The following is a 20,169-nucleotide window of genomic DNA, read 5'->3' on the forward strand; positions in this document are numbered from 1 at the left end:
GCATCTCTTTTTGATAAATATTAAATGAAATTTTAATTCACAACATTAGAAGAAAAAATAGTAATGGTCAGTATTCAGTCTCTAATAGAAAATATAGTTATCCAAAAATTGGAATTCTGAACTGATAGATTTTGATTTTGATATGCTTTGATTTTGATGTCTTTTTATTGTTTTAATTGTGCTTTTTTTTTTTTTTTCTCATTGACAATATTTTCTGAAAAATAACACTGCGTAGTACTGGGATAACATTAGTAAAGAAACAAAAGCAGAATATTGTTAGGGCACTCTTTTGATGGGCAATTTTTGAGATGAGTCATGACACCATTTGATCTAAAATTTGCTGAATTCAGATGATTTCTTAATTTGTTTTAAACCTTTGGTGTAATCTGCTTTGCCCTCTATGAAATCGCTCGATAATTCATGAGTGTCAACTTCAATGATTTTTAGGACTAGAATTTATTTAGGGTGTTTCAGAGCAATTTTCTTGGCAGACTTCTTCTCCAAGCCATCCTATAGCACTTACAGGGGACCAGTATGCTCCAGGAATTAGAACACTCAGGACAGTAATTCTGTTCCACATATGCTGACTTCAGCTGTGTTTGGTTGATGAAGCTCAGGTAGCTGAGCCATCTTTTATGGCCCTCAGCTGCCTGACACTTCTCTGGGAGAATGAATTCTCCACCAGCTTCAGTCAGGGTAAACCTGACTAGGACTAAGCTGGACCATGCTTTCACCATCACCCATTTGGCTGAAATTAAGTTGGGCAGTAATCATCCAAAAGGTTTTGCTGACTGTGTAGCTGAGAACATTTAGCAAGTGGTAGATCATAAACTCACAGGGCTGGGTTAGTAAGCTGTAACCTTTTACAGCAGCATGGGTACAGGTTTGCAGCTGGAGCTTCAAATTGACAGGCATTACCTGTGACTACCTTTTTCTTAGTTATTGTCATCAGATTTAGGTAATTGATAATTAATTCAAACTCTTCATTGATAAAGTAGAAATATAATCTTGTGAATTCAAATTCACAGAAAAAGGTGTGAATTTTAAATGTGCATCTCATGAAATATGAAGGTGTGGTCTCCCACCTTGTGTGTAACCCCTCCTTGAAATCTGGCTCCTGGATTACTCTGGATATTTTTTTTTGCTGCGGTATGAACTGCTGGGAACTTGTGAAGACCCCATCTCTTATTGCTAGAAGGCTGCCACACTATTCTGCTGACAGGCAAAGAGTGTTGCCTATAACTGTGCAGCTGAAGAGCTCTAATCTGAAGCTGCACGTGGAGGTTGAGGTGGAGACAGGGAGACTGAGAGCTACTCAGTCAGGATCCTGCTCTGGCTTTCTCACTGACTCAATCTGCAGTTACAGTAATTGTGTCTGGCCATGTCTACTTTGTCCCTAAGCTCACTGGAGCAGGGATGTGCTGCAAAACATTTGATGTTCTGGGACTCTGACCCCAGCTGCAGCCTTGGTATTAAAGCCAGCAAATGCAGGAGGAAGAGAGGGTGCTTTCTTTTCACCAAATACTGGTGCAGAGGGCTGCCATCAGGGAGTGTTGGGATTGCAGCAGGCCACCAAAGTCACTTTCCTCATGCTGGTGAACATCATTAAGCACAGTGAAAAAAGAAAAAAAATCTGTTCAGTCTGTAAGGGGTTGTGAGTGATTTGTCCTGAATCACTTGCACATACTCATGTCTTCCTCACAGTAGTGGGGAATGACCCATTTGAAGTGAAATTTGGTGTCATCTTTCAGCAGGGCCTTTGTTTTAATCATCCTTCCTGGGGAGCGGGGAGAGCTCGAATTATGAAGGGGGATGGTTGATTCTGGCCGAGCATCACCACAGGGAAGGCTGCAGCCTCCTCCCTGCTCACCCTGAGAGGCCAGATAAACTAAACAGATTACAGGGATGAGGGGGCAAATTGGAGGCAACCTAGTGCTCTGCTCAAAAAAGGAAAGAGAGACTGTGAACTGAACTAAAATACTGTCGTTTGTATCTAATGCAATTCATGCTGAAATCGTGGTCATGCTCTGCCACAGGCAAGGGCCTAATGCTGAAGGTACTGAAGTGTGTTTGGCTTCACTCCTGTGAATTGTCCCATTATAATTTTATGTGCTTTAAATAACAGAACCTTTCTCTCTCTTTATGAAGCATATGCCTTGGTGTTTGTCAGTTTATGTGGGCAAATGGAGAGAACTCTATCATTTTCCAGAGAAGAAACTTTGTTTCATAGGGAAATATTTTTCCACCTTGAGTTTGGAAGTGCATCTAGTGTGCTAAACCATTTTTTTACTGTACCCACAAAATTTGTTTTGCAAGGGAAAAAAACCCCAGCAGATAATTGGAAGGGAACAAGGGAAATGAGACCTTATTCTCACCTTCCTTGACAGTGGCTCAAAGGGTCTGCAAACATCTCTTCTTGAGGAATGGTGTCTCCTCCCTGAAGTCTAATTGTGTGGCTCTTGCTCAGGTAGAGAAAGGCTCATGGAAGCCAGCAGTCCCACAGTTTTACCAGGAATCCCTTGCTTGCATCAGCTCTGCCAATTAAAGGGAGGTTTGTGAATCAGACCTGAGACAAAGAGTGCCAGGCAGGAGTGCCAAAGAAGCAAGGGTACTATTTTCAGAAAGAGCCTCAGGATTTGTCTAGACTGTGAGTTAAGCATGTGTCTGAGCCTGTTCTTGAGCTGGCCCAACTCTGGGGTTGTTTGCACGTAAACATAGGTGCAGGCCCAGGCTTGGGAGCTCCCAAGCTTTGCTGAAGGACAGAGCCTGTGGCCAGTACTGGCCCAGGCTTTTGCTCCTTGTGGCCCTTGTGGTGTGAGTGTGGCTTTTTGTGCACTTGAGAGGATGCTCTGGCTGTGTGCAACACCTGGCAGAGAGCCCAGCAGCGTGGCTTAAGAACATGGGGCTGATGGCACGTGGTGGGAGGCTGCGCTTGAGCCTGCCCTTTGCCTTGCGGTGGAGAGGCTGCCTGTGTCAATTGAATACACTTGTTTCATTAATTTTGAATGGCTCTTTCTTCTCCTGAGGTCACATGCGTGTATTTGAAAGCTCCATCCCAAATTCCTCGGGGGTAACTTTTGCCATTGTTTGAAAATTGTTATTGTTTTCACGGGTGATCCCACAGGCTTCTCCTAGCAGAAACTTAAGGACATCCTGTGCTACCTGGTGAGGAGTCCTATTATAATTACCAGTGGGACTGTGATGAATAATGGTAGAAATAGAATGTTTTCAGGTTTAGTCATTAATGGTAGTTGGTATTTCTACCTCATCTGTCTCTCTTGCTTTTATTATTTTTCTCTCCACAGCATTTTTTTTTGGTTAAATGAAAGTTTAAGTAACATTTTTCCCATTCGGTATAAATAATTAATAACCTCAGGGTATTAGAAATGCAGTGCAAGCTTCCTAAAAGCATTTTCAATACATAAAAAGAAAGAAAGAATAAAAGCAACCCCAGACCATCACTGTGGACATCTGGCCCCCTGAGAAACATCTGCAATGTCTTCTGCAGCCAGCTGTTACAGCACAAGAGAGGGCTCAGAATACCACTGATGGAAGCACTCCTTGGTACAGTCCTGAATAAATGAAGCAGACTCCTATTACTTTTTTTTTTTTTCCCCTCTTGAAGTCAAATCCAGGTTGAAAAGAGCCATCGTTCTGGTGGCTGCTGTGAGCCGGCAGGAGTCCAGTGGGGAACCCTGTAGAAAGTTGGCTGTGGCTTCCAAGCTGTGGTTTGGCACATATCCTCTCCAAGATCTCTGCCAAATATTCAGACTCCTTTTTAGTGTGTGTGTGTGTTTTTTTTTTTCTTTTCATGTTGGCATTTTATTTAGCTGTACCATATGAGTTTAAGACTGTTAGTTTGATATAATTTGTCTCCAGAAAGAGCTGTTTTGTGTGGGGTTCTTTGATAGAAGGTAAAAAATATGAGGTGTATGTAGAAGGTGAACAAATTGCGTTGAGAGGAGGTTGTAGTAAAGGTAACATGAAGCAGTAACAGTGATATTGGGTCTGGTTAGTGTATCTCTCCTGTGTGGGAATTTGACATCACTGCTGCATGCCAAGTTAAGGAGAACCCTTGGTTCTCACTGACAGTGTGGGAGAGGGGAGAAACACGAACACCCAACAAAATTTCTGATCCTTTCCCCAGATGCATTAGAACACGACTTCTCCAGCAGCTGGGCTTGGTGAGTGTAGTGAGGAGTCCACGGTGACCCTCTAGCACTTCCCTAAATTTTCCTTTCCAAGGGAGTGTGGGATTCCAGAGTGAACCCTTTGCTGAGCTGAGCACTGACTGGGGAGTTGCGTCAGATGCAGCAGCATTGTTCTGGATCAGCCTGACCTCTTTTAAAAAAATACGTATTTTTCCAACACTAATAGAAACCTTAGCTGAGGTTCTCTCCCTTTCTGTGTGTGTGCCTGAGCACTAAATTAAAAAAAAAAAAATAATCCCAGATGTGAATCTATAAACCATCTGTTTAAAATAACTATTGTGCAGGACTATAATTAAAAGTTATTTATTATGAATCTTGGGATCCTATTATGGATTTGACTGACTCCCAGGTTTCTGACTTAGCAAATGGTTTATATATTTATGGGCCATGTGTCTCTTCCGCACTTCTCGGTGCCAGAGTGCATGTCCTTTAAACAAAAGGGGAAAAAAAAAATCCCCTACCCTCCCATAACTGTTGGCTTCTGATTGTTGCAGTCTAAGAAGTTTTCTCTTAAGAACAGCAAAACTCAAAGTATCTGAGAGCTTTCAACAGATTCAGAGACGCTGTTGACAGCACAGATGGAGGCTTGGTAATACAGCTCTCCTGCATGCAGCTACTTAGCGACTTTCTAAATGTATGGCTGGGACAAGTCATGAAATGTTATGATTACTGGGGGTAGGAGAGGACATAATTGGAAGGAAAGGATTTCTTGCTTAAGTCCCGTTTGCTCTCAGCCTCCACTTTGCCCTTGTGAAATGGGAGGGGAGGAGGCAGCAAAATTGAAACAAGCAGATGGACAGTAGACATTAAGAGCAGTGTTTTGGGCAACTGGGTGAAGGAAAAAAACCCAGCCTCCAGATGACAATTAGTCTTTTGTTTTATTTTTGTATTTTTACACCCAGTGGGCCCAGGAGATCTGCACTGGATAATGCCTGACTGCAATAGACTAAACAATGATTTACCAGCCCTGCTTTATCTGCTGCAGGCCTGTGATGGATCAGCATGGTACATTAACCCTTTCCTCCACATCTGCTGACTTTGTTTTCCACAAGATACAGCACTGAGATAAAACAGCAGGACTTTTTAAAAAGAATTTTGGGATAATAGTAATAATAGTAATAGAAGTAGTAGGAGAATGCACTTCCCTGGAGCTACATTCATCTCTTCTTACTTCAAGAGGGATTTTGCCATGAGGACTATGCCAGGGCAGCAATATGTTGCATTTGTGGCTTTACTGCATGTTTTTTTAGCAAAAGGTCCCACAAGCAGTGGTGGGGCTGCACTCCTGAGTGATGCTGTACCTCACACCCTGGAAGAGCAGCCCAGCCCTGATGGCAGCTTGGGATGACATCTGAAACAGCCTGTTTTGGAGCTATCTGGGCCTTGCCTATAACAAGCTAGAGACGATGAACACCAGCTTTGCAAATCCTACCCTGTTTTAGTGCTTAGCTGCTCTTCTTGTGCTGGCAAATATTGGCTCTATTTACCTACGATACATGGAGTTGTCCTTTAAGGCAGGAAGATGCAGCTTCTCCCCCAAGGGACAGAGCTGAAAAAAGAGTGCAGTGGGTGGTGAGTGGGGAACCTCCTCCCCACCTGTGCTGTAATAAGTGAGCTTTGAGCCAGTGATCCCGGTTTGCTGCCTTCCACATCCAGAGGCAATTCAGTGAGTCATCTCCTGCTTTCCCCACAAGTACCCTTGCTGTAAGAACCAGTGACTTGTGGGAGCATGAAGAACAAGCCCCTTGCTGCTGGAGCAAGGGCACTGAACAGCAAATTGTTCAAAGTCTACTGAGACTGACAAAGGAAATGTGAATCTGTAGCCTACTGCTTAAGACACCCTCTTAGGGGGAAGGGCCCTTCAGTTCCTGTCACTGCACTGTGGACCACTAATATTCTTCATGTGGAACAGCTGCTTAATGCAAAACAGCCCTTGGCATCAGCACATGAATTCCAAAATTTTCCCTCCCAGAAAACCTGCTAAAACTAGCAGCTTTGCTGGTGATAAGGAAAGAAGAGCAAGACCCAAATTTGGCTGGCTCAATTTTACCAAGCTCATCACTGGAGAGAATTTTTCTGATTTTTGCAATGTGGGGGAAAACAGGAGGCTTCTACTGGGAAAAATAACTAGCAAGTTTCTCCTGTTTGAAATGTGTGTGTTGGGGTCATCCTTAGGAACTCCTTGCATTGCCTACAAGAAGAAACCATGTCAGGATGTGCCTAAGGGTAGAAGGAGGCAGACAGCACTCAGGGGAGAAATTGCCTAGGAAGCTGGGATACTTGAGGAATTTGTCCCAGTAGTCCTCTGGGAACCAGGGAATTAATAAAAAATACAGAACTGTGTTATTTTTGTTTCCCTCTTGCTGGAGTCCAATGTGTATCTGCCCACTGGCCCTCCTTACACACATCCAGCCCAGCTAGGTAGGTTCTGAAGGGCACAGGGCACCTCTTCTCTCAGAGGTACACAATGCATGCTGCAGCTGGGTCAACCATGTTCTCCACAGGAACAAACCCTAAACTGGGTTTTGTCTTTCCTTCACACCCACTTTCACCAGGCAGATTTTCCCACAGATCAAGGTAGTGGGGCTGATAGACTTATTAAATCTTTCCTTAAGCAAACTCATTAAAGATAATCAGATCTTAGAAGAACCCTTTAAAATACAGACTGTAGCTGTGTTGGTAAGCTTGACTGCTGCCCTTCAACAGACTTTATGTAATGGGAATCAAGATTCCACTGAGCGCTTTAAAAGAGATATTGAACCAGTTGCAATTCTGCGTTGTGGCTGCTTTGTGCCAGTCCAGAGCTACAGACCTGCCATAAATTCAGCTTAACCTGCTGGTTAAATTGCATTTATGGTTGCTCTGCAGGGCTGGAGTGATGCAGAACAGCCAGCATGTAGCAGTGACCTGGCTTTTTACAGTAAGCGTTTGTGTTGCCGCAGCTGCGCTTTAGGGCCTGATTCTCATTTGCTGATTTCACACTGTCTATGTGAGAGTGAGTCCTCATTTACACTGATAAGACTGAAGTGCCTTTATAGCTCCCATCAGATCAGGCAGTGACTTTGAAGTAAATAAACCTCTGATTTTAGACAAAGGGCTGGAGTGTAATAAAAGCTGTGTGTTATTCTTCACAGGCACCTTGAATAAGGCCACAGGGAGCAAAATAAAAAGACTGGAAAGCACAGCTTCTTTTTCCTTAGTTTTATGATTTACATTTTTCTAGCCCTTTGATTTTTTTGGTCTCTAATTAAGTCATAAGATTGGGTGAGGTGGATACTTGCACGTACTAGATGGCCACCTGTGTCACCTAATGAACTGAGCTACTAATTATAGGTGGAGGTGACTTCAGAGGGCTACTTTAAGTAAGGAATTTGAAGTAGCAAAATTTTACTAAAAGAAACGCCCAAAGTATTGTTTTCTGCACCTATTTAATGGCAGGGATAACCAAAAGGGTTGACACCACTGGGGCAAGGTAGGCAATAAATGGAATATCTCTGCTGCCTGCTGTTGCACACCCTCAATTGACACTCCTTAATGTGGTCAATGTGCTCTTTGGCCTTGGGAAATCACTGACTTTTTGCCATAGCAAGATGACATTATAATGTACAGTGAGCCTGTCTGCTTCTGGTGTTTCATTGATTCTCATCATTTTGGAGAGAAAGATGAATTACACTAATCATCTGGTCTGATATAGTACATAGTAGCCTCTTTTAAAGAACCTCTAGATAAAATTGATTTTCTGCATTGGCAGAATTTTGTCTTCTCTGAGGTTACCACCTCTTTCTCTGCTGTTTGTCCTTCTGTCACTATGAGAAGTGATTCCTGAGCAGTGCAGTTCATGGGGCAGCTCCTCAAGACCCCGAGGGTATTTTAACAAGCACATCATGTAGGTAGTTGTTCATTTAAGTAACATGGATTTCTTCAGTGCATCACATTTGCTGTACAAGACTGGGAAGCACTCATGAATTACTGTCAAAATGGGGTTTAAACGCCATTTAGTTGGGTTCCCTGATTATTCAAAGACCCTTTTCTACTGTGTTCCTTCAAGGGAAGGAAGGTGTATTAAATCACAAGGACCTCTCCTGAAGCAAAAGACCAGACTGCTGTGCCCACATTTTATTTTCTGAATTGCAAGAAATGGTAGCCTTGGGTTTGGTGTGCTTGCAATAGCTTTTGTCTTTTTTTTTTCTTTTTATTTTTTTCTTTTTCCAGAATAAGGAAGTGACGTGCAAAAGAGAGAAGTGTCCAGTGCTCTCCAAGGACTGTGCCCTCGTCATTAAGCAGAGAGGAGCTTGCTGTGAGCGTTGCAAAGGTGCCATTCCCTTCCTGTCATTTTACCCTCTTTTTAAAATGTTATCAGTGCACATTTAGGTTCCCAAAGATAGGACTAAATTTGTACCTTCTCAGCTGGGACTTGGCTGTCACCAGAGGCTAGAAGAGGGCAGTAACCATAACTGAAATACATATGTGTACAAAGCTGAGAGAAATACATAAATTCACACATTTATCCTGCAATCTTTAGTTCTTGCACAGCAACAATCCTTTAGAAGTACATCTTTCTTCTTCATCGCTATCTTGTCAGTTTTTTAAGAGTCATCCCCCTTCTAATGTTATCAGAAATATTTTAGGTCAACATCAATCTGCTAGCAGTCACCGATCAGTAAGAGTCTCTTTAACTTTTTATGTGGTTGGACAGAATAATACTTCTGAGTAATAAAGACCAGGGTATTTATCCATGGTTATTCCTCTTTCTCCTCATACTGGAAAAAAAACCGAGCAATTTTATTAATTTTATTAAACATTTCCTGATTCAAACAATAATATTGTATACATTTTTATGAAAGCAAAATAAGCTTTCCAAGTATTATACATTTATTTATTGACCAATATTGTATATTCCAAGCTGTTTAAAATGAGATAATGATCAAATAATAATAAAAAAAGTGTAAGCATGCATGGCATGTATCTGCCATGTTTAACCACATGAAAAATATGCAAGTAGATGAAGTTGAAAAGTAGTCTTTTTTTTTTTTTTTTTTTTGTATTGATGCAGTAAGTAATACGCTCTAAAGCACTAATTTTGCTGAGGGACTGCTTCCACAATCAACGAGGTGGCGAATGTAAAATTCAGACAGCTTTATTTTATTTTTCCTCTGTCATTTTTAATTCTTCACTGGTGATTGTGTGGGATTGAGAGGGAGATAGGGTAGGATAAATAGTTGGGAAATAAAAGCATTTCTTGCCTTCCCAGAGGAAATACAAATGCAGGAAAACAGATTACACTGAAATTCAGATGGAAGAGACATGATGGATGTGTATTTTTCCTGGAAGGTTGCAAAGGTGTGTTAGATGCTGTGCTTATGATTTGCTTCTGTGCTGCAGCTTTGGAATAGTTTGGCAAGCCCCAGTTCAAGGATTTGTCTAGAAACATGACACTTAAAAGAGAAGGAAATGAACTGGAAAAAATATTAAAACATTACCGAAACAAGAATTTAAATTACAGATTTTACATAAATTACATGTAATTTATTTCTTTTGTCAAACTGTGTTTAGTGTCAGCTTTGTAGGAAAATGTTGCTAAGTGTCGGTTGGATTAGGGTGGAGTTTGATTTTTCAGTTTCATAATGGGATGTGTATTTGCTCAATGGTCTGAAAATTCTATATACATACATATGCATATGTGCATGTATGCATGCAAAATGAAAAGAATGAATGTTTCAAAGCTGAACAAACAATATTTTAATTCAAACAGTATTTTTATTCAGACTCCTTTTAAGATTTCTGTTTATTCTGATTTGGGGTGGGTACCTACAGAACATTATCGATAGGCTTGAGCCTGGCATCTGCAGGTTGGTATGCTTGACATCTCTAATGGGATAATTAATAGAAACTATTGAAAAATAGAATTAGGACACACATGGACACTTGAGGTAGAAGAGGGATTAGTTAGCTAGGGTCCTTTGAATGTATCAATGGACAGAGAGATCCCACTAATAGGCATCCAACAATATCCCTCACAAGGAAACTGCTGAAGAAACTAAGCAGCCCTGAGTTTTTAGAGATACTCTTCTCATCAGCAAATAAGTAACTAGTGTATGGTTGTTTTCATAGTAAAAAAAGGTTGCCAACGTATCCTTGCAAAGATCTCCATTTGTCAAAGTGCTCAGAAATGATCTAGAGAAGGTGGGAAGAGGTACAGGAAGTTTGCTGCTGGTGACCTGATGTCTGTAGCACAGTAAAGCAAGAGGATGGACTGTGAGGAGCTGCAGAAGGTTCTCAGGGCATTGATCAACTGATGACAAAGCAGCAAAGCAAGTTAACAAGGATGGGAATAAATAGATGCACACAGGACAAAACAGTCCTAACTTTACAGATACAGTACTGTGCTCTGAGTTGACAGTAACTGAATGGTAGCTGTTTCTAGTGTTATAAAAGATGCTTCTGTGGCACGATTAATTCAATGTTCAGCAGTTCCCCAAAGAGAAAATTGAACTCTGATTTTGTTAGGAAAGGAGCAAGGTACAACCCCAAATGCTCTGTTTTCCCTCTGAGTCAGACAGGCTACTTATTCCTTCTGGAGGCTAAACTAGAGCTATGGACCTTGGTCTGTGTTTTTCACACTTCCCAAGGTGTCACTTAGTAGCTGCTATCAGACAGAAGATTATTCACTAGAAGGGTTTTTGGTCTGATCTAAGATGGCAGTTTCTATGTGCTTAAAATGCGTGCTGAATCAATTTCATAATTCTAAGAAAAAAAAAGAAAAGCTCTCAAGGACTAAACTTTCAAAGTAGATACGAAATTTCTGAATAAGTTTTTCTGTGCTTTCTGAAAGACAAGGCAAAATATGCAAATATGCACCCAGTCTAACTCTCACAGTCTTGACACCACGCTCTGTTACCAGGTTGTTCTGGTTCCAGGGGAAGAGGCTGATGGAACCACCTCTACCCCAGGAGAGGCTGCTTGCTCTCCCACCACTCTGAACACTGCTGAAGTTCTGTGTGAGACCTAAAATGAGTGTCCCATGGTGGGTAACTGGGGAATCAAGGCTGCAAATACCAGCCTGGCAGTATATCATCACTTTAGCTACTCCCTTTGGTGTCCCAGCAGCTCCCCGGCACTCCCCACACAAAGCTCAGCTGCAGCCGGGACTTGGCCCTGCAGCACTCATTCTCAGTTACTATTTTGTCAAGCTGCCAGAGTGCCCATGGGGAATGCAAGCAGGAAAAGGAAAACAGGGCTTTTTTGGCACTTTTTTTTTTTTTTTTTTTTTTTATCTAAACATGAACAAAATGTTACCAAGGAAAGACATCAAAAACTGATGGCTTTTTTTCTTGGCTTTGTTCCCAAATCCTGGGAGAGCTTAATCAGGCCTTACAGGCTCTTGCCAGCTCTCTTTGACAGCTTCACGTCTGTCTTCCTACCTTGTGAAGAAATGAATGAATGAGTGAATGAATGAATGGCTGCTGTCATGCGAGCGCAACATCGGGAGGATAGCGTTAAACCAAAGGGCATGTTCCAGAGTGGGCTTGTGCAGGAAGGAAACACTCATGAGTCATCTCTGCCAGTGAATTTTATTCTGTCATGAGGACATTCCATGCCCATTGCAGGGGGGTTGGACTAGATGACCTATATTGGTCCCTTGCAACCCAAACTGTTCTATGGTTGTATGTGCAGCACAATCAGGTGCACACACCTGAACTCTCCTATTCAGAGCTCTGCATACAGGAGAAACTGGATTGTTGGTAGAGAACTTTTCCTGCAAATGGTTGTGTGCTGAGCATAAGTCCCTTGCTTCCATTTGGGTATTTTTATGTTACTTAGGTAATTTCTAGCACATCTTTTTTCATATTTTGTAATAAACAGAAAAAGTAAGGAGCAGCCACTACTACAGCTTTTGGAATCAGAAAATTCACCCATGATGGAAAGTAGCATATGAAAAGATCTGGCTTTGCTTTGTCACAGAATCACATAATATCCTGAGTCTGAAGGATCCCACAAGGATCATCAAATTCTAACTCCAGGACCTGCACAGGATACGAATGTGCCTGAGAACATTGTCCAAATGCTTCTTGAACTGTCAGGCTTGGTGCTGTGACCACTTCCCTGCGGAGTCTGTTCTAGTTCCCAGCCACCCTCTGGGTGAAGAACCTTTTCCTAATATCCAGCTTGAACCTCCCCTCACACCGCCTCATTCCCTTGGGATCAGTCAATAGTCACCACAGAGAAGAGACCTGTGCCTGCCCTCCCCTGCCCCTCTGCTTCTCCTTGTGAGGAAATTGTAGGCTGCAATGAGGTCAAACATTTAAATTAAGATTTAAGATTTAAATTCTCCAGACTAGCCATGTGTTTTAAAAATGTTCTTGACTTTAGGCCCATAGGACCTTGATTGTAAAGTTGTCGGGGTAAAGCTCACTTTTTCTGTGTGTTTGTGAAAAGTCTGGAACTGAGAAATGTGGGCCCATGATTATGGCTCCCTGCTGCAAGGAGAATGCAGGCGACTCAGTCTAATAGGAAAAGTTTTCAGCAAGATTATTCTTTTGACAGATATCTACTGTAGTTTATAAAACATACCACATACCTCTAGCATGCTATTCATTTTGAAAATACTAAAATAAATAAGCCCTCTTATTATTTTTGCATAGGTTAAATAGGCCACATTTCATCTCTCATTTTATTTCATATATTTAATGAAAACCTATGAGGTCACTGAGATTATAGAAAGAGATTTGGCAGCATTATCTTATTTAGTTGGATGGAGACCTGTCATTTAGATATAGAGCCCTCTACACATCAAATAGTAAGTTATTTGCACTCTGAAGAAGTGGTATTACTGGCTCAGGATTGCATAAAGTTTGCATTTCTAAAATTGTGTACCATATTCTACTCTATTATCTTAAGAATCTTAAGCTTCTATGGATGTGCAAAGACAAAGTTGCTGGGAATTCTTTTACAACAAAGAAAATATGTTCAGAATTTTCTTTCACTTCTCATGTACAATTTTGCATTTTCTGTCCTTGTTAACTTCAGAGAATTACTGGGGATTTTTGTTTTGGTTGGGTTTATGGTTTTCTTTTTAATAATTAATTATTGATCTTAGAAATTCTTGTGCTATGCTCCATTGATGTGGAATCTATCAGAGAATGGAATTCCAGCCCAGGCAACAACAGTGCTAGATCTATTAAATATTGAATATCCAAAGGTATCATAGTTAATTGTGCATTTCTTGGAAAGGATATCAAATACTATGGTTGAGGATTGCAGCCAATTTCAGCTCTTGGGGCTGGCTTGCAAAGGAAGCTAGAGGGGGGTTGTGAGATTACCAATGTTCTGGCTGCTCTGCTGACACCCTGCAGGATCCATATGAACAGAACCTCTGTACTTTGTTTACCTCTGAACACCTCTAGTATGAGGTACCCAACACCATTTTGGTGTCCTGCTGCAAGACAATCTGGGGGGACCTTTTTTTGGGGCCCCAGTGGGGTGCTATACCTTGCAGCCCATCCTTGCATGCTCTAAGGCAAGCTGTCAGAGGCAAGGAATAATACATGGATGGAGGGGGATGGGATGTGAAGATAATATGTATATTTTCCTAAAGAAATTTCTTTCACCTTCACCTGAACAATCTAGACTTGGCTTTGGTCAGGGACTGGTTATGAGAGATGGTTTGAGGACGTAACCAACTCTTAACTTTTCTTTTGGCCCTTCTCACTGCTTCTGAGTCTCTTGGTGTTCCAGCTCTAAGCCAGAAGGTCTGTTTCTTGAGGCTGGAAGTACAGGTTTGTCTCAGTGTTCATTCAGAGGTTAGCTTTGTATTTGAAGAAAAGGCAGAAGTTTTGAAGCAGTGACAAATAGCCACCAGGGACAGTACCATTCAGCATTATCACAGCACCACCTTTGATTACTTCTGGTTATGCCTAAGAAAAGGTCTCTATTTCTCCATCCTTTCTTTCAGTTGACACGTCTTACAAAGGTCTTAGCAGATACATTTGACATCTCTTGGATGTCTGGTGTATACTGTTGTGCTCAGTAGCACCTCAAATTTCAGATGCTCTTATTACCTTGGTGAATATAGTTTTCCATTATGTAAGAAACTTTTAATGAAGAGTCTTGTCGTGTTATCACAAACAGTTTTTCAGTCAAACATCAGTTACCCAGATTTTCACATTGATGGTTTCACATGTAATGTTTCTCTGGAACAAAATGATAAACATTTTAGGACATGTATTACTGGAATAAGAAATTTTTTTACTATTTAATTTTGAAGGTATAAAATGTACAGATCATGGATGATTTTTCTGGTGTGAGAAAATTGGGTACAAGACCAAATAATTTTGTCACTGAGCAACATCATTCATGACAGCCTTCATAACCATGAATGGTGAAAGTTCTCCAGCTGCCAGGCTTGGCAAGCACATGGAGTATCAGCTCAAGATTCAATGGCAGCTCTAACTGTGTGCCATTTTGAATGGCAATGTTCTCAGGAACCCTGCAGGACAAATTTTTTTCACCCTATGCATGGAACACAAGACATCTGGGAAGGTAAAATTCAGTTCCAGTGGTTTGCAAGGGACAAAAACAGCACTGGGAGGAGTCTTTGTTTCTGCTGCTGTTTGTTCAGTGAATATGGGCTGCCTTGCATCCTCTGTGTGTGAGCTGTGCAGTCCTAGCACAGCTCACCCCCGTGGCCTCTTCACTCTGCTGTGTTACATGGCCCCTGTGCATCCCTTGAGTATGGTAATGGCCATGGCTCGGCTGCAAATAGGTTTACTTGTACTTGGTTACAGAGGAAAGAGTTGGATTTTCACTGTTTGGAGCCAGACTTGATAAGCATGGGAGATTTTGTATACATTTTCATGCTTCTGTGTTGACAAATGAAGACCAGGGTTACTCAACAGGAAGTTCAATTTTCTGGTAGCTGTCAATGGCTCTACCATCACTACGACATGTGAAAATACATTTCATAATAGGTATATGTTTGATTCAGTTCTTTTATTTTGGCTAACTGATTTCATGCCAGGGAAATACTACAGAATGTGCAAGTTATTGGTGGTTTTGGTTTTTTTTTTTTTTTTTTTTTTTTTTTGTTTGTTTTGTTTAGGGTTTTGGAGTTGGCTCTTTTTTTTTTGGCTAGAGCTGGTATTTAGTGTTAGCATGCCTGGTTACCTCCCTGAGGATTAATTTATCAAACACTAAATAAAACATGTCTTCTGACTCTTTTCTTTTTCTTAATGTTTATTTTCCATGCCAATAGAGAGGTTACATTTTTTAAACAGAAAGTGGAGGGAAAGCAAAAAAAAGACTTAATAGGAGAAGAAAGATGCTGAAGAAATGAGGGATGAGGAGCCAGTCTATTGTGCACCAATCTATCACTTTCTCTTGGGAGAATAAGGAAATGACTTGTCTATAAAATTCTCATTAGACTAAAATAAGCACAAGTTTCTTCTGGAATCTAATTAGGCAATGTCAAATTGAGTAAAAAAGGGTTGTTTTTTAATGAACTCCTGAGGACACTGGCTGAGCTTTTGCACTGCTGAACTGTCTCCTTCAGTCAATTTCCCTATCTTTATGGTACTGCTATATGGGTGGGTATCTGGGGAAGAAGAAAAAAGAGTCATTAATCAGAGTTCTATGGTTTGGAAAGACAAATGGCTTCCTGATCATCAGCTTGTCCACATGCCAATAGAAAAATCTGCTATAATTTTCCTCTTTTGTTATTCTAGTCCAATTCTCTGTGATGATGCTTGTTTTAGAATGAAATTATTCTTTCAAATTAAATTGGCCAAGGCCTGGTTTATTACATTTGAAACAAAGGTGCCCAAGTGTGGCATCCACAATATTGAAACAAAGTAGCTAAATAATTATATTAGAAGTTATTTATTTTAGCATATTTTTTTTTTTGTGCCAGAAGAACTAAATCTGGAGGATCACTTTGCCCTTAAGAGGTGACTGGAAAGCAATTGGTATTAGTTTCCACTGCATATGCAACAATTGGCCAAGTTCAAAGTATTTAGTGGTTTTGTTAGATTCAGATAAGCAACTTTAGGCTTGCATGTTTATCCAAGACTTATCTGAACTGTTTGGGTTGAAGGAGGTAATGGCAACAAAACCTACAACTAACTGAAAGTTAATATTTTACATTAATAAAACACCAGCTATTTTTAAAGAAAGGAGCAGGAAAGACTGAAAAATTAGGACACACTCCTTGACTGATATGAATCACTTTAGCATTTTTAAAATTGGTGTAGACCACTAGTATTTAATTTCCTTCCATATGTGGAATCCTAAAGGTTTTCCTTATGGGGTATATAAGTCAAGATCAAATTTACTTATTAATGTCAAATCTTTCACATACTCTTTAGAGTGTTCTCAGGCTTTTTGGGTTCCCTTCTTGAAAACTTCCTCTGTAACCCTTTTAAAGTTTTAAGTAGGTATTCAGGTAAATAAGATAACATTTAAGTGATAGTCCCAATCTCTGAACTTTCTTGCTTTATTATTTTCTCCTGCTCTTCCTTTGAATGGTGGAATATTTCCAAAGGGTTTTTTGGGGGAAAAAAAAAAAAAAAAAAGCTTTAAAAGGTTTTCAGGAACTTCAAGTATAGTCAGTCATACTCTGTTGTGGAACTTGACATAAGGGACTTTGCTGATGACTTTGAACACAAAATATTCAGTGACTTCTACTGAATATTCTACTTTTCAGTAGAATATTTCTATTCTACTTTTCAGGCCAAATGTTGTGGACCTTTAACCATGGATGAGCCAGAATGGCTTGCCTGAGCTGGCACATAGACTGAAGCAGCTTTCACTCAGATGAATTTAGGTGAGGCTCAGAAATTCCCATGCTGTGAGTAGGGGGACGAGAAAAGTCCAGCTATATGTTTGCAGGTGTCAGCTGAGAGATTTGTACATTGAAAGTGAGGTTCAGAAAACCTAGCTGGTATGTGGGCTTTGTTTCTTTTTCCTTTTGAAGAGTGAGTAGTGGGTGTAGCTCTGGGGCGTCCAAAGGGCAGCGTCAGGGCACACCTGTGGTCAGAGACAGGTTAAAGCATCACCCAGAGTTTGTAAAACACTCCTTTCTTACCCTTTTCAGCTTTGCCTGACATTCAGCCTTCCCCCATCTCTCCCCAAGGCTGCCTGTTATACTGGCTAACTCTCCCCTTCCTTCCTGCTGCTCCTTCTGCTGAGCATCTGCTGAAATCCAGCTCCCACCACGGCCCGCACTGGTGTTGGACGGGCGCTGCTCTGTCTCCCTCATTCAGCACGCTGGCCATGCCAAAGCTCGAGAGCAGTCTTAGTAGCTCCCATGCTTCTGCCGTCTTTTCCATTCTGGTTCCCATTTTTAAACTCCCCTTTAGGTGACTGCAGACTCTCCTTGGCATGGTTGCTTCTGGTGTGCCATCCCCTTGCTGCTTTCCACAGGGACAATGGCTGGTGATGCAGGGCAGAGGATTTTATAGCATAGCTTGGGTGTGCACCTCCAGCACGAGCAGTGCTGACTGCATGAGTGCACCACCTTCATGCTTTGTCGACCAGACTAATCCTTGAGCTGAAAATTTCAGTTTAATATGCACATCTGTACATGCAGATTAGCCCAGGGTCATTAGCTTTCTTACAGAGGAAACATTTTACATTAAAGAACATAATTGCTGAGCAAATATGTAAGGTATTTTGCAGTTGCTACTTCCCAACCCAGCCCTTGATTCTTGATTCTGGTAAAATACACACACAGATATTTAACAACACAGCTCATTCCATGCTGAGTGTCCTGCACACTTGTAAACTGTTTCTCAGACTGGGACCAGCATGACCTGGGCTTCAGCAACTTGGGGATGTTAAACACATTGAATAGGCTCTGCATTTATCAGGGTTTTCAGTGAGCAGTAAGTGAGACTGTTCTGCAAGATTAATTCAGTGTTTTTCAGAATGGAACTTCAGAATGCATAAGAGGACTACAGGGCTTCACACTCCTCTCTTGATGTGCTGTCCTGCATATGTGAGATGTCAGAGAACTGTATTTAATGCACAGAGAATCTGAACATTTCTTTATTATTCAAAATAATTTCATAGGGACTTTACTACTTAAAAATATAGGACTCAGTTGTATACTTTGTGCCTTTCAATGTTTGTCAAAGATGAAATTATCAGAGCCAACTTTGAGACTATTGATCATTTCTTTTCAAAATATACCTGTTTCAGCTTAGGTAAGTGAAATGGCCACAGGACCTGAAAATTTTTCCCATGTTGCTCTGTATTTAGCCTGGAAAAAGAACTTCTGATTACTGCAAATCCTGAAGTACAAGTCTTCTGTTGTTTAGGAGCTTAACTGGAGGCAGTTTACACATTTGCAAATGATCTTTATACATCATGATTCCTTTAAATTTTGTGTTGAATTCAAAATGATTTTAAAGAGATTTTAAGTTCCTGAGTACTTCAGAGCTCAAACCAAAACTCTCAAGTTTTCTTTTACAGTGGGCTCAAAGATTTACTGGTATAGGGCTGATAAATTGCCTTTACTTTCAGAAGGACATAAAACTTATTCCAAAGCAGGACAGTGCACCCTACACAGCAGAGAAAGAGTGTTTGTTGAGGTAGGGTGTGGAAACAGAATGGTGCCGTGGGCATTGTTTGACTGATTGTAGTTTTGTGATTCTCCAGCTCTGTGTACACGTCTGTGTTTCAAAGTCTTTGGCAAGATTCCTGTTGGTTTCATGGGCTCTTTGATCAAACTCATTTTGAATAAAATATACTAGGAAAAAAAAAAACCCTAAAAGCAATAAATGGAAAATGGGCATTTTTCCCACAGAATGGGGTATGTGTTATTTCCAAATTTTTTCACAGAACCACTCTAGGTCTCCAAAGAATTATTTTTCAGTTGAAACTATTTGCATTAATAAACTAACTCTTTTTAAACAAATATTATATTTCTACTTTATAAGTATTTTCTGGTTTTGCTTTTCTGGTGAGTTATTTCATTATTTTGTGTTCTTTTTTGGTTTTCTTTTTTTGTAGAATACCAGAAAATGGCAAAAGAGAAAACCAAAAAGGAAGAGAAACAAGTAGGAACATGTAATCAAACATGTGAAAATTAATGTTTGTTTTGGTGTTTGCTTTATTCCAAGTGGCTCCATGAAAATTCGTTTTGCACAAAACAAATGTGGGTTGATTGAGTGCATGGGCAAACAAACCTGTTTTCTGTTAACAAAGTGGTCATATAGCACACAGAGGTGAATAAAGCCAAACTCCACAAGAGTCCAAAACGTCCCCCCATGGAGATTCACCATACACACATGAGAACTTTCAGTTCATGCTGATGATGATCCCTCCTGTCATGGATATGAAAAGGCATAAAGGAGAGGTAGCTGCCAGTGTCAGCTCATCCATGCTGAACTGTGCTTGCTGAAGAGCACTCCCGAGGGCTTTGGCTAATGGAAGAAGATAGCATGGCCAAGCTAGATGATGAGTGCTTTCAGCTCTTCTTTCACCCTCTTTCCTCCCTCTATGTATTCCAGTGCTTAAGTAACTAAGTACTTCCTGAATGGACTGCAGAGCAAGCACTGACATCCATTTTTAAGTGAATTGTCACTGATTTTGGTTTGTTTTGACCAGTCAGAGTTAGTAAGGAGTTTGGCCAGTTGGGTATCAGCAGCAGGTGTCTGGGGCAATGCTGCCAGTCCTCCCAAGACACGATCCTTCTTTTTCATCCCAGCTCTCAGCTCTACCTCTTCTGTTAACCCAGGGGAGAGGGTGGGTTGCATTTAGGATGCTGCCCTGTGATCCTCAGCAGCAGCCTACCACAAGATCTTGTTCAGCTGAACTGATGGGCTTCTCTCTCATTCTCTAGACTGCAGTTTTGGAGGAAATACGTACAACAGCTCCATGAAATGGCACCTCCCCAGCAATCCCTGTGTTACGTACCAGTGCCAGGTAAGGATGTCATAAAAATCGTGCTAATTGAGTTGCA

General features: G+C 40.9%; 1 protein-coding gene across 3 annotated transcripts in view; it reads left to right on the forward strand.

Moving 5' to 3' along the window:
- BMPER (BMP binding endothelial regulator) overlaps positions 1 to 20,169 on the forward strand; it is a 151,979-nt gene that overhangs the window by 16,282 nt on the left and 115,528 nt on the right. For 2 of the 3 annotated variants that reach the window (XM_015619660.3, XM_015619657.3), the window contains exons 3-4: positions 8,424 to 8,523; positions 20,050 to 20,132. In XM_015619660.3, the coding sequence (XP_015475146.1) occupies positions 8,424 to 8,523; positions 20,050 to 20,132 (183 nt within the window). The remainder of the gene's footprint in view (positions 1 to 8,423; positions 8,524 to 20,049; positions 20,133 to 20,169) is intronic. The other variant, XM_019005800.2, reaches the window with a different exon arrangement.

This window comes from Parus major, chromosome 2 (assembly GCF_001522545.3).
Source record: "Parus major isolate Abel chromosome 2, Parus_major1.1, whole genome shotgun sequence".
NCBI lineage: Eukaryota > Metazoa > Chordata > Aves > Passeriformes > Paridae > Parus > Parus major.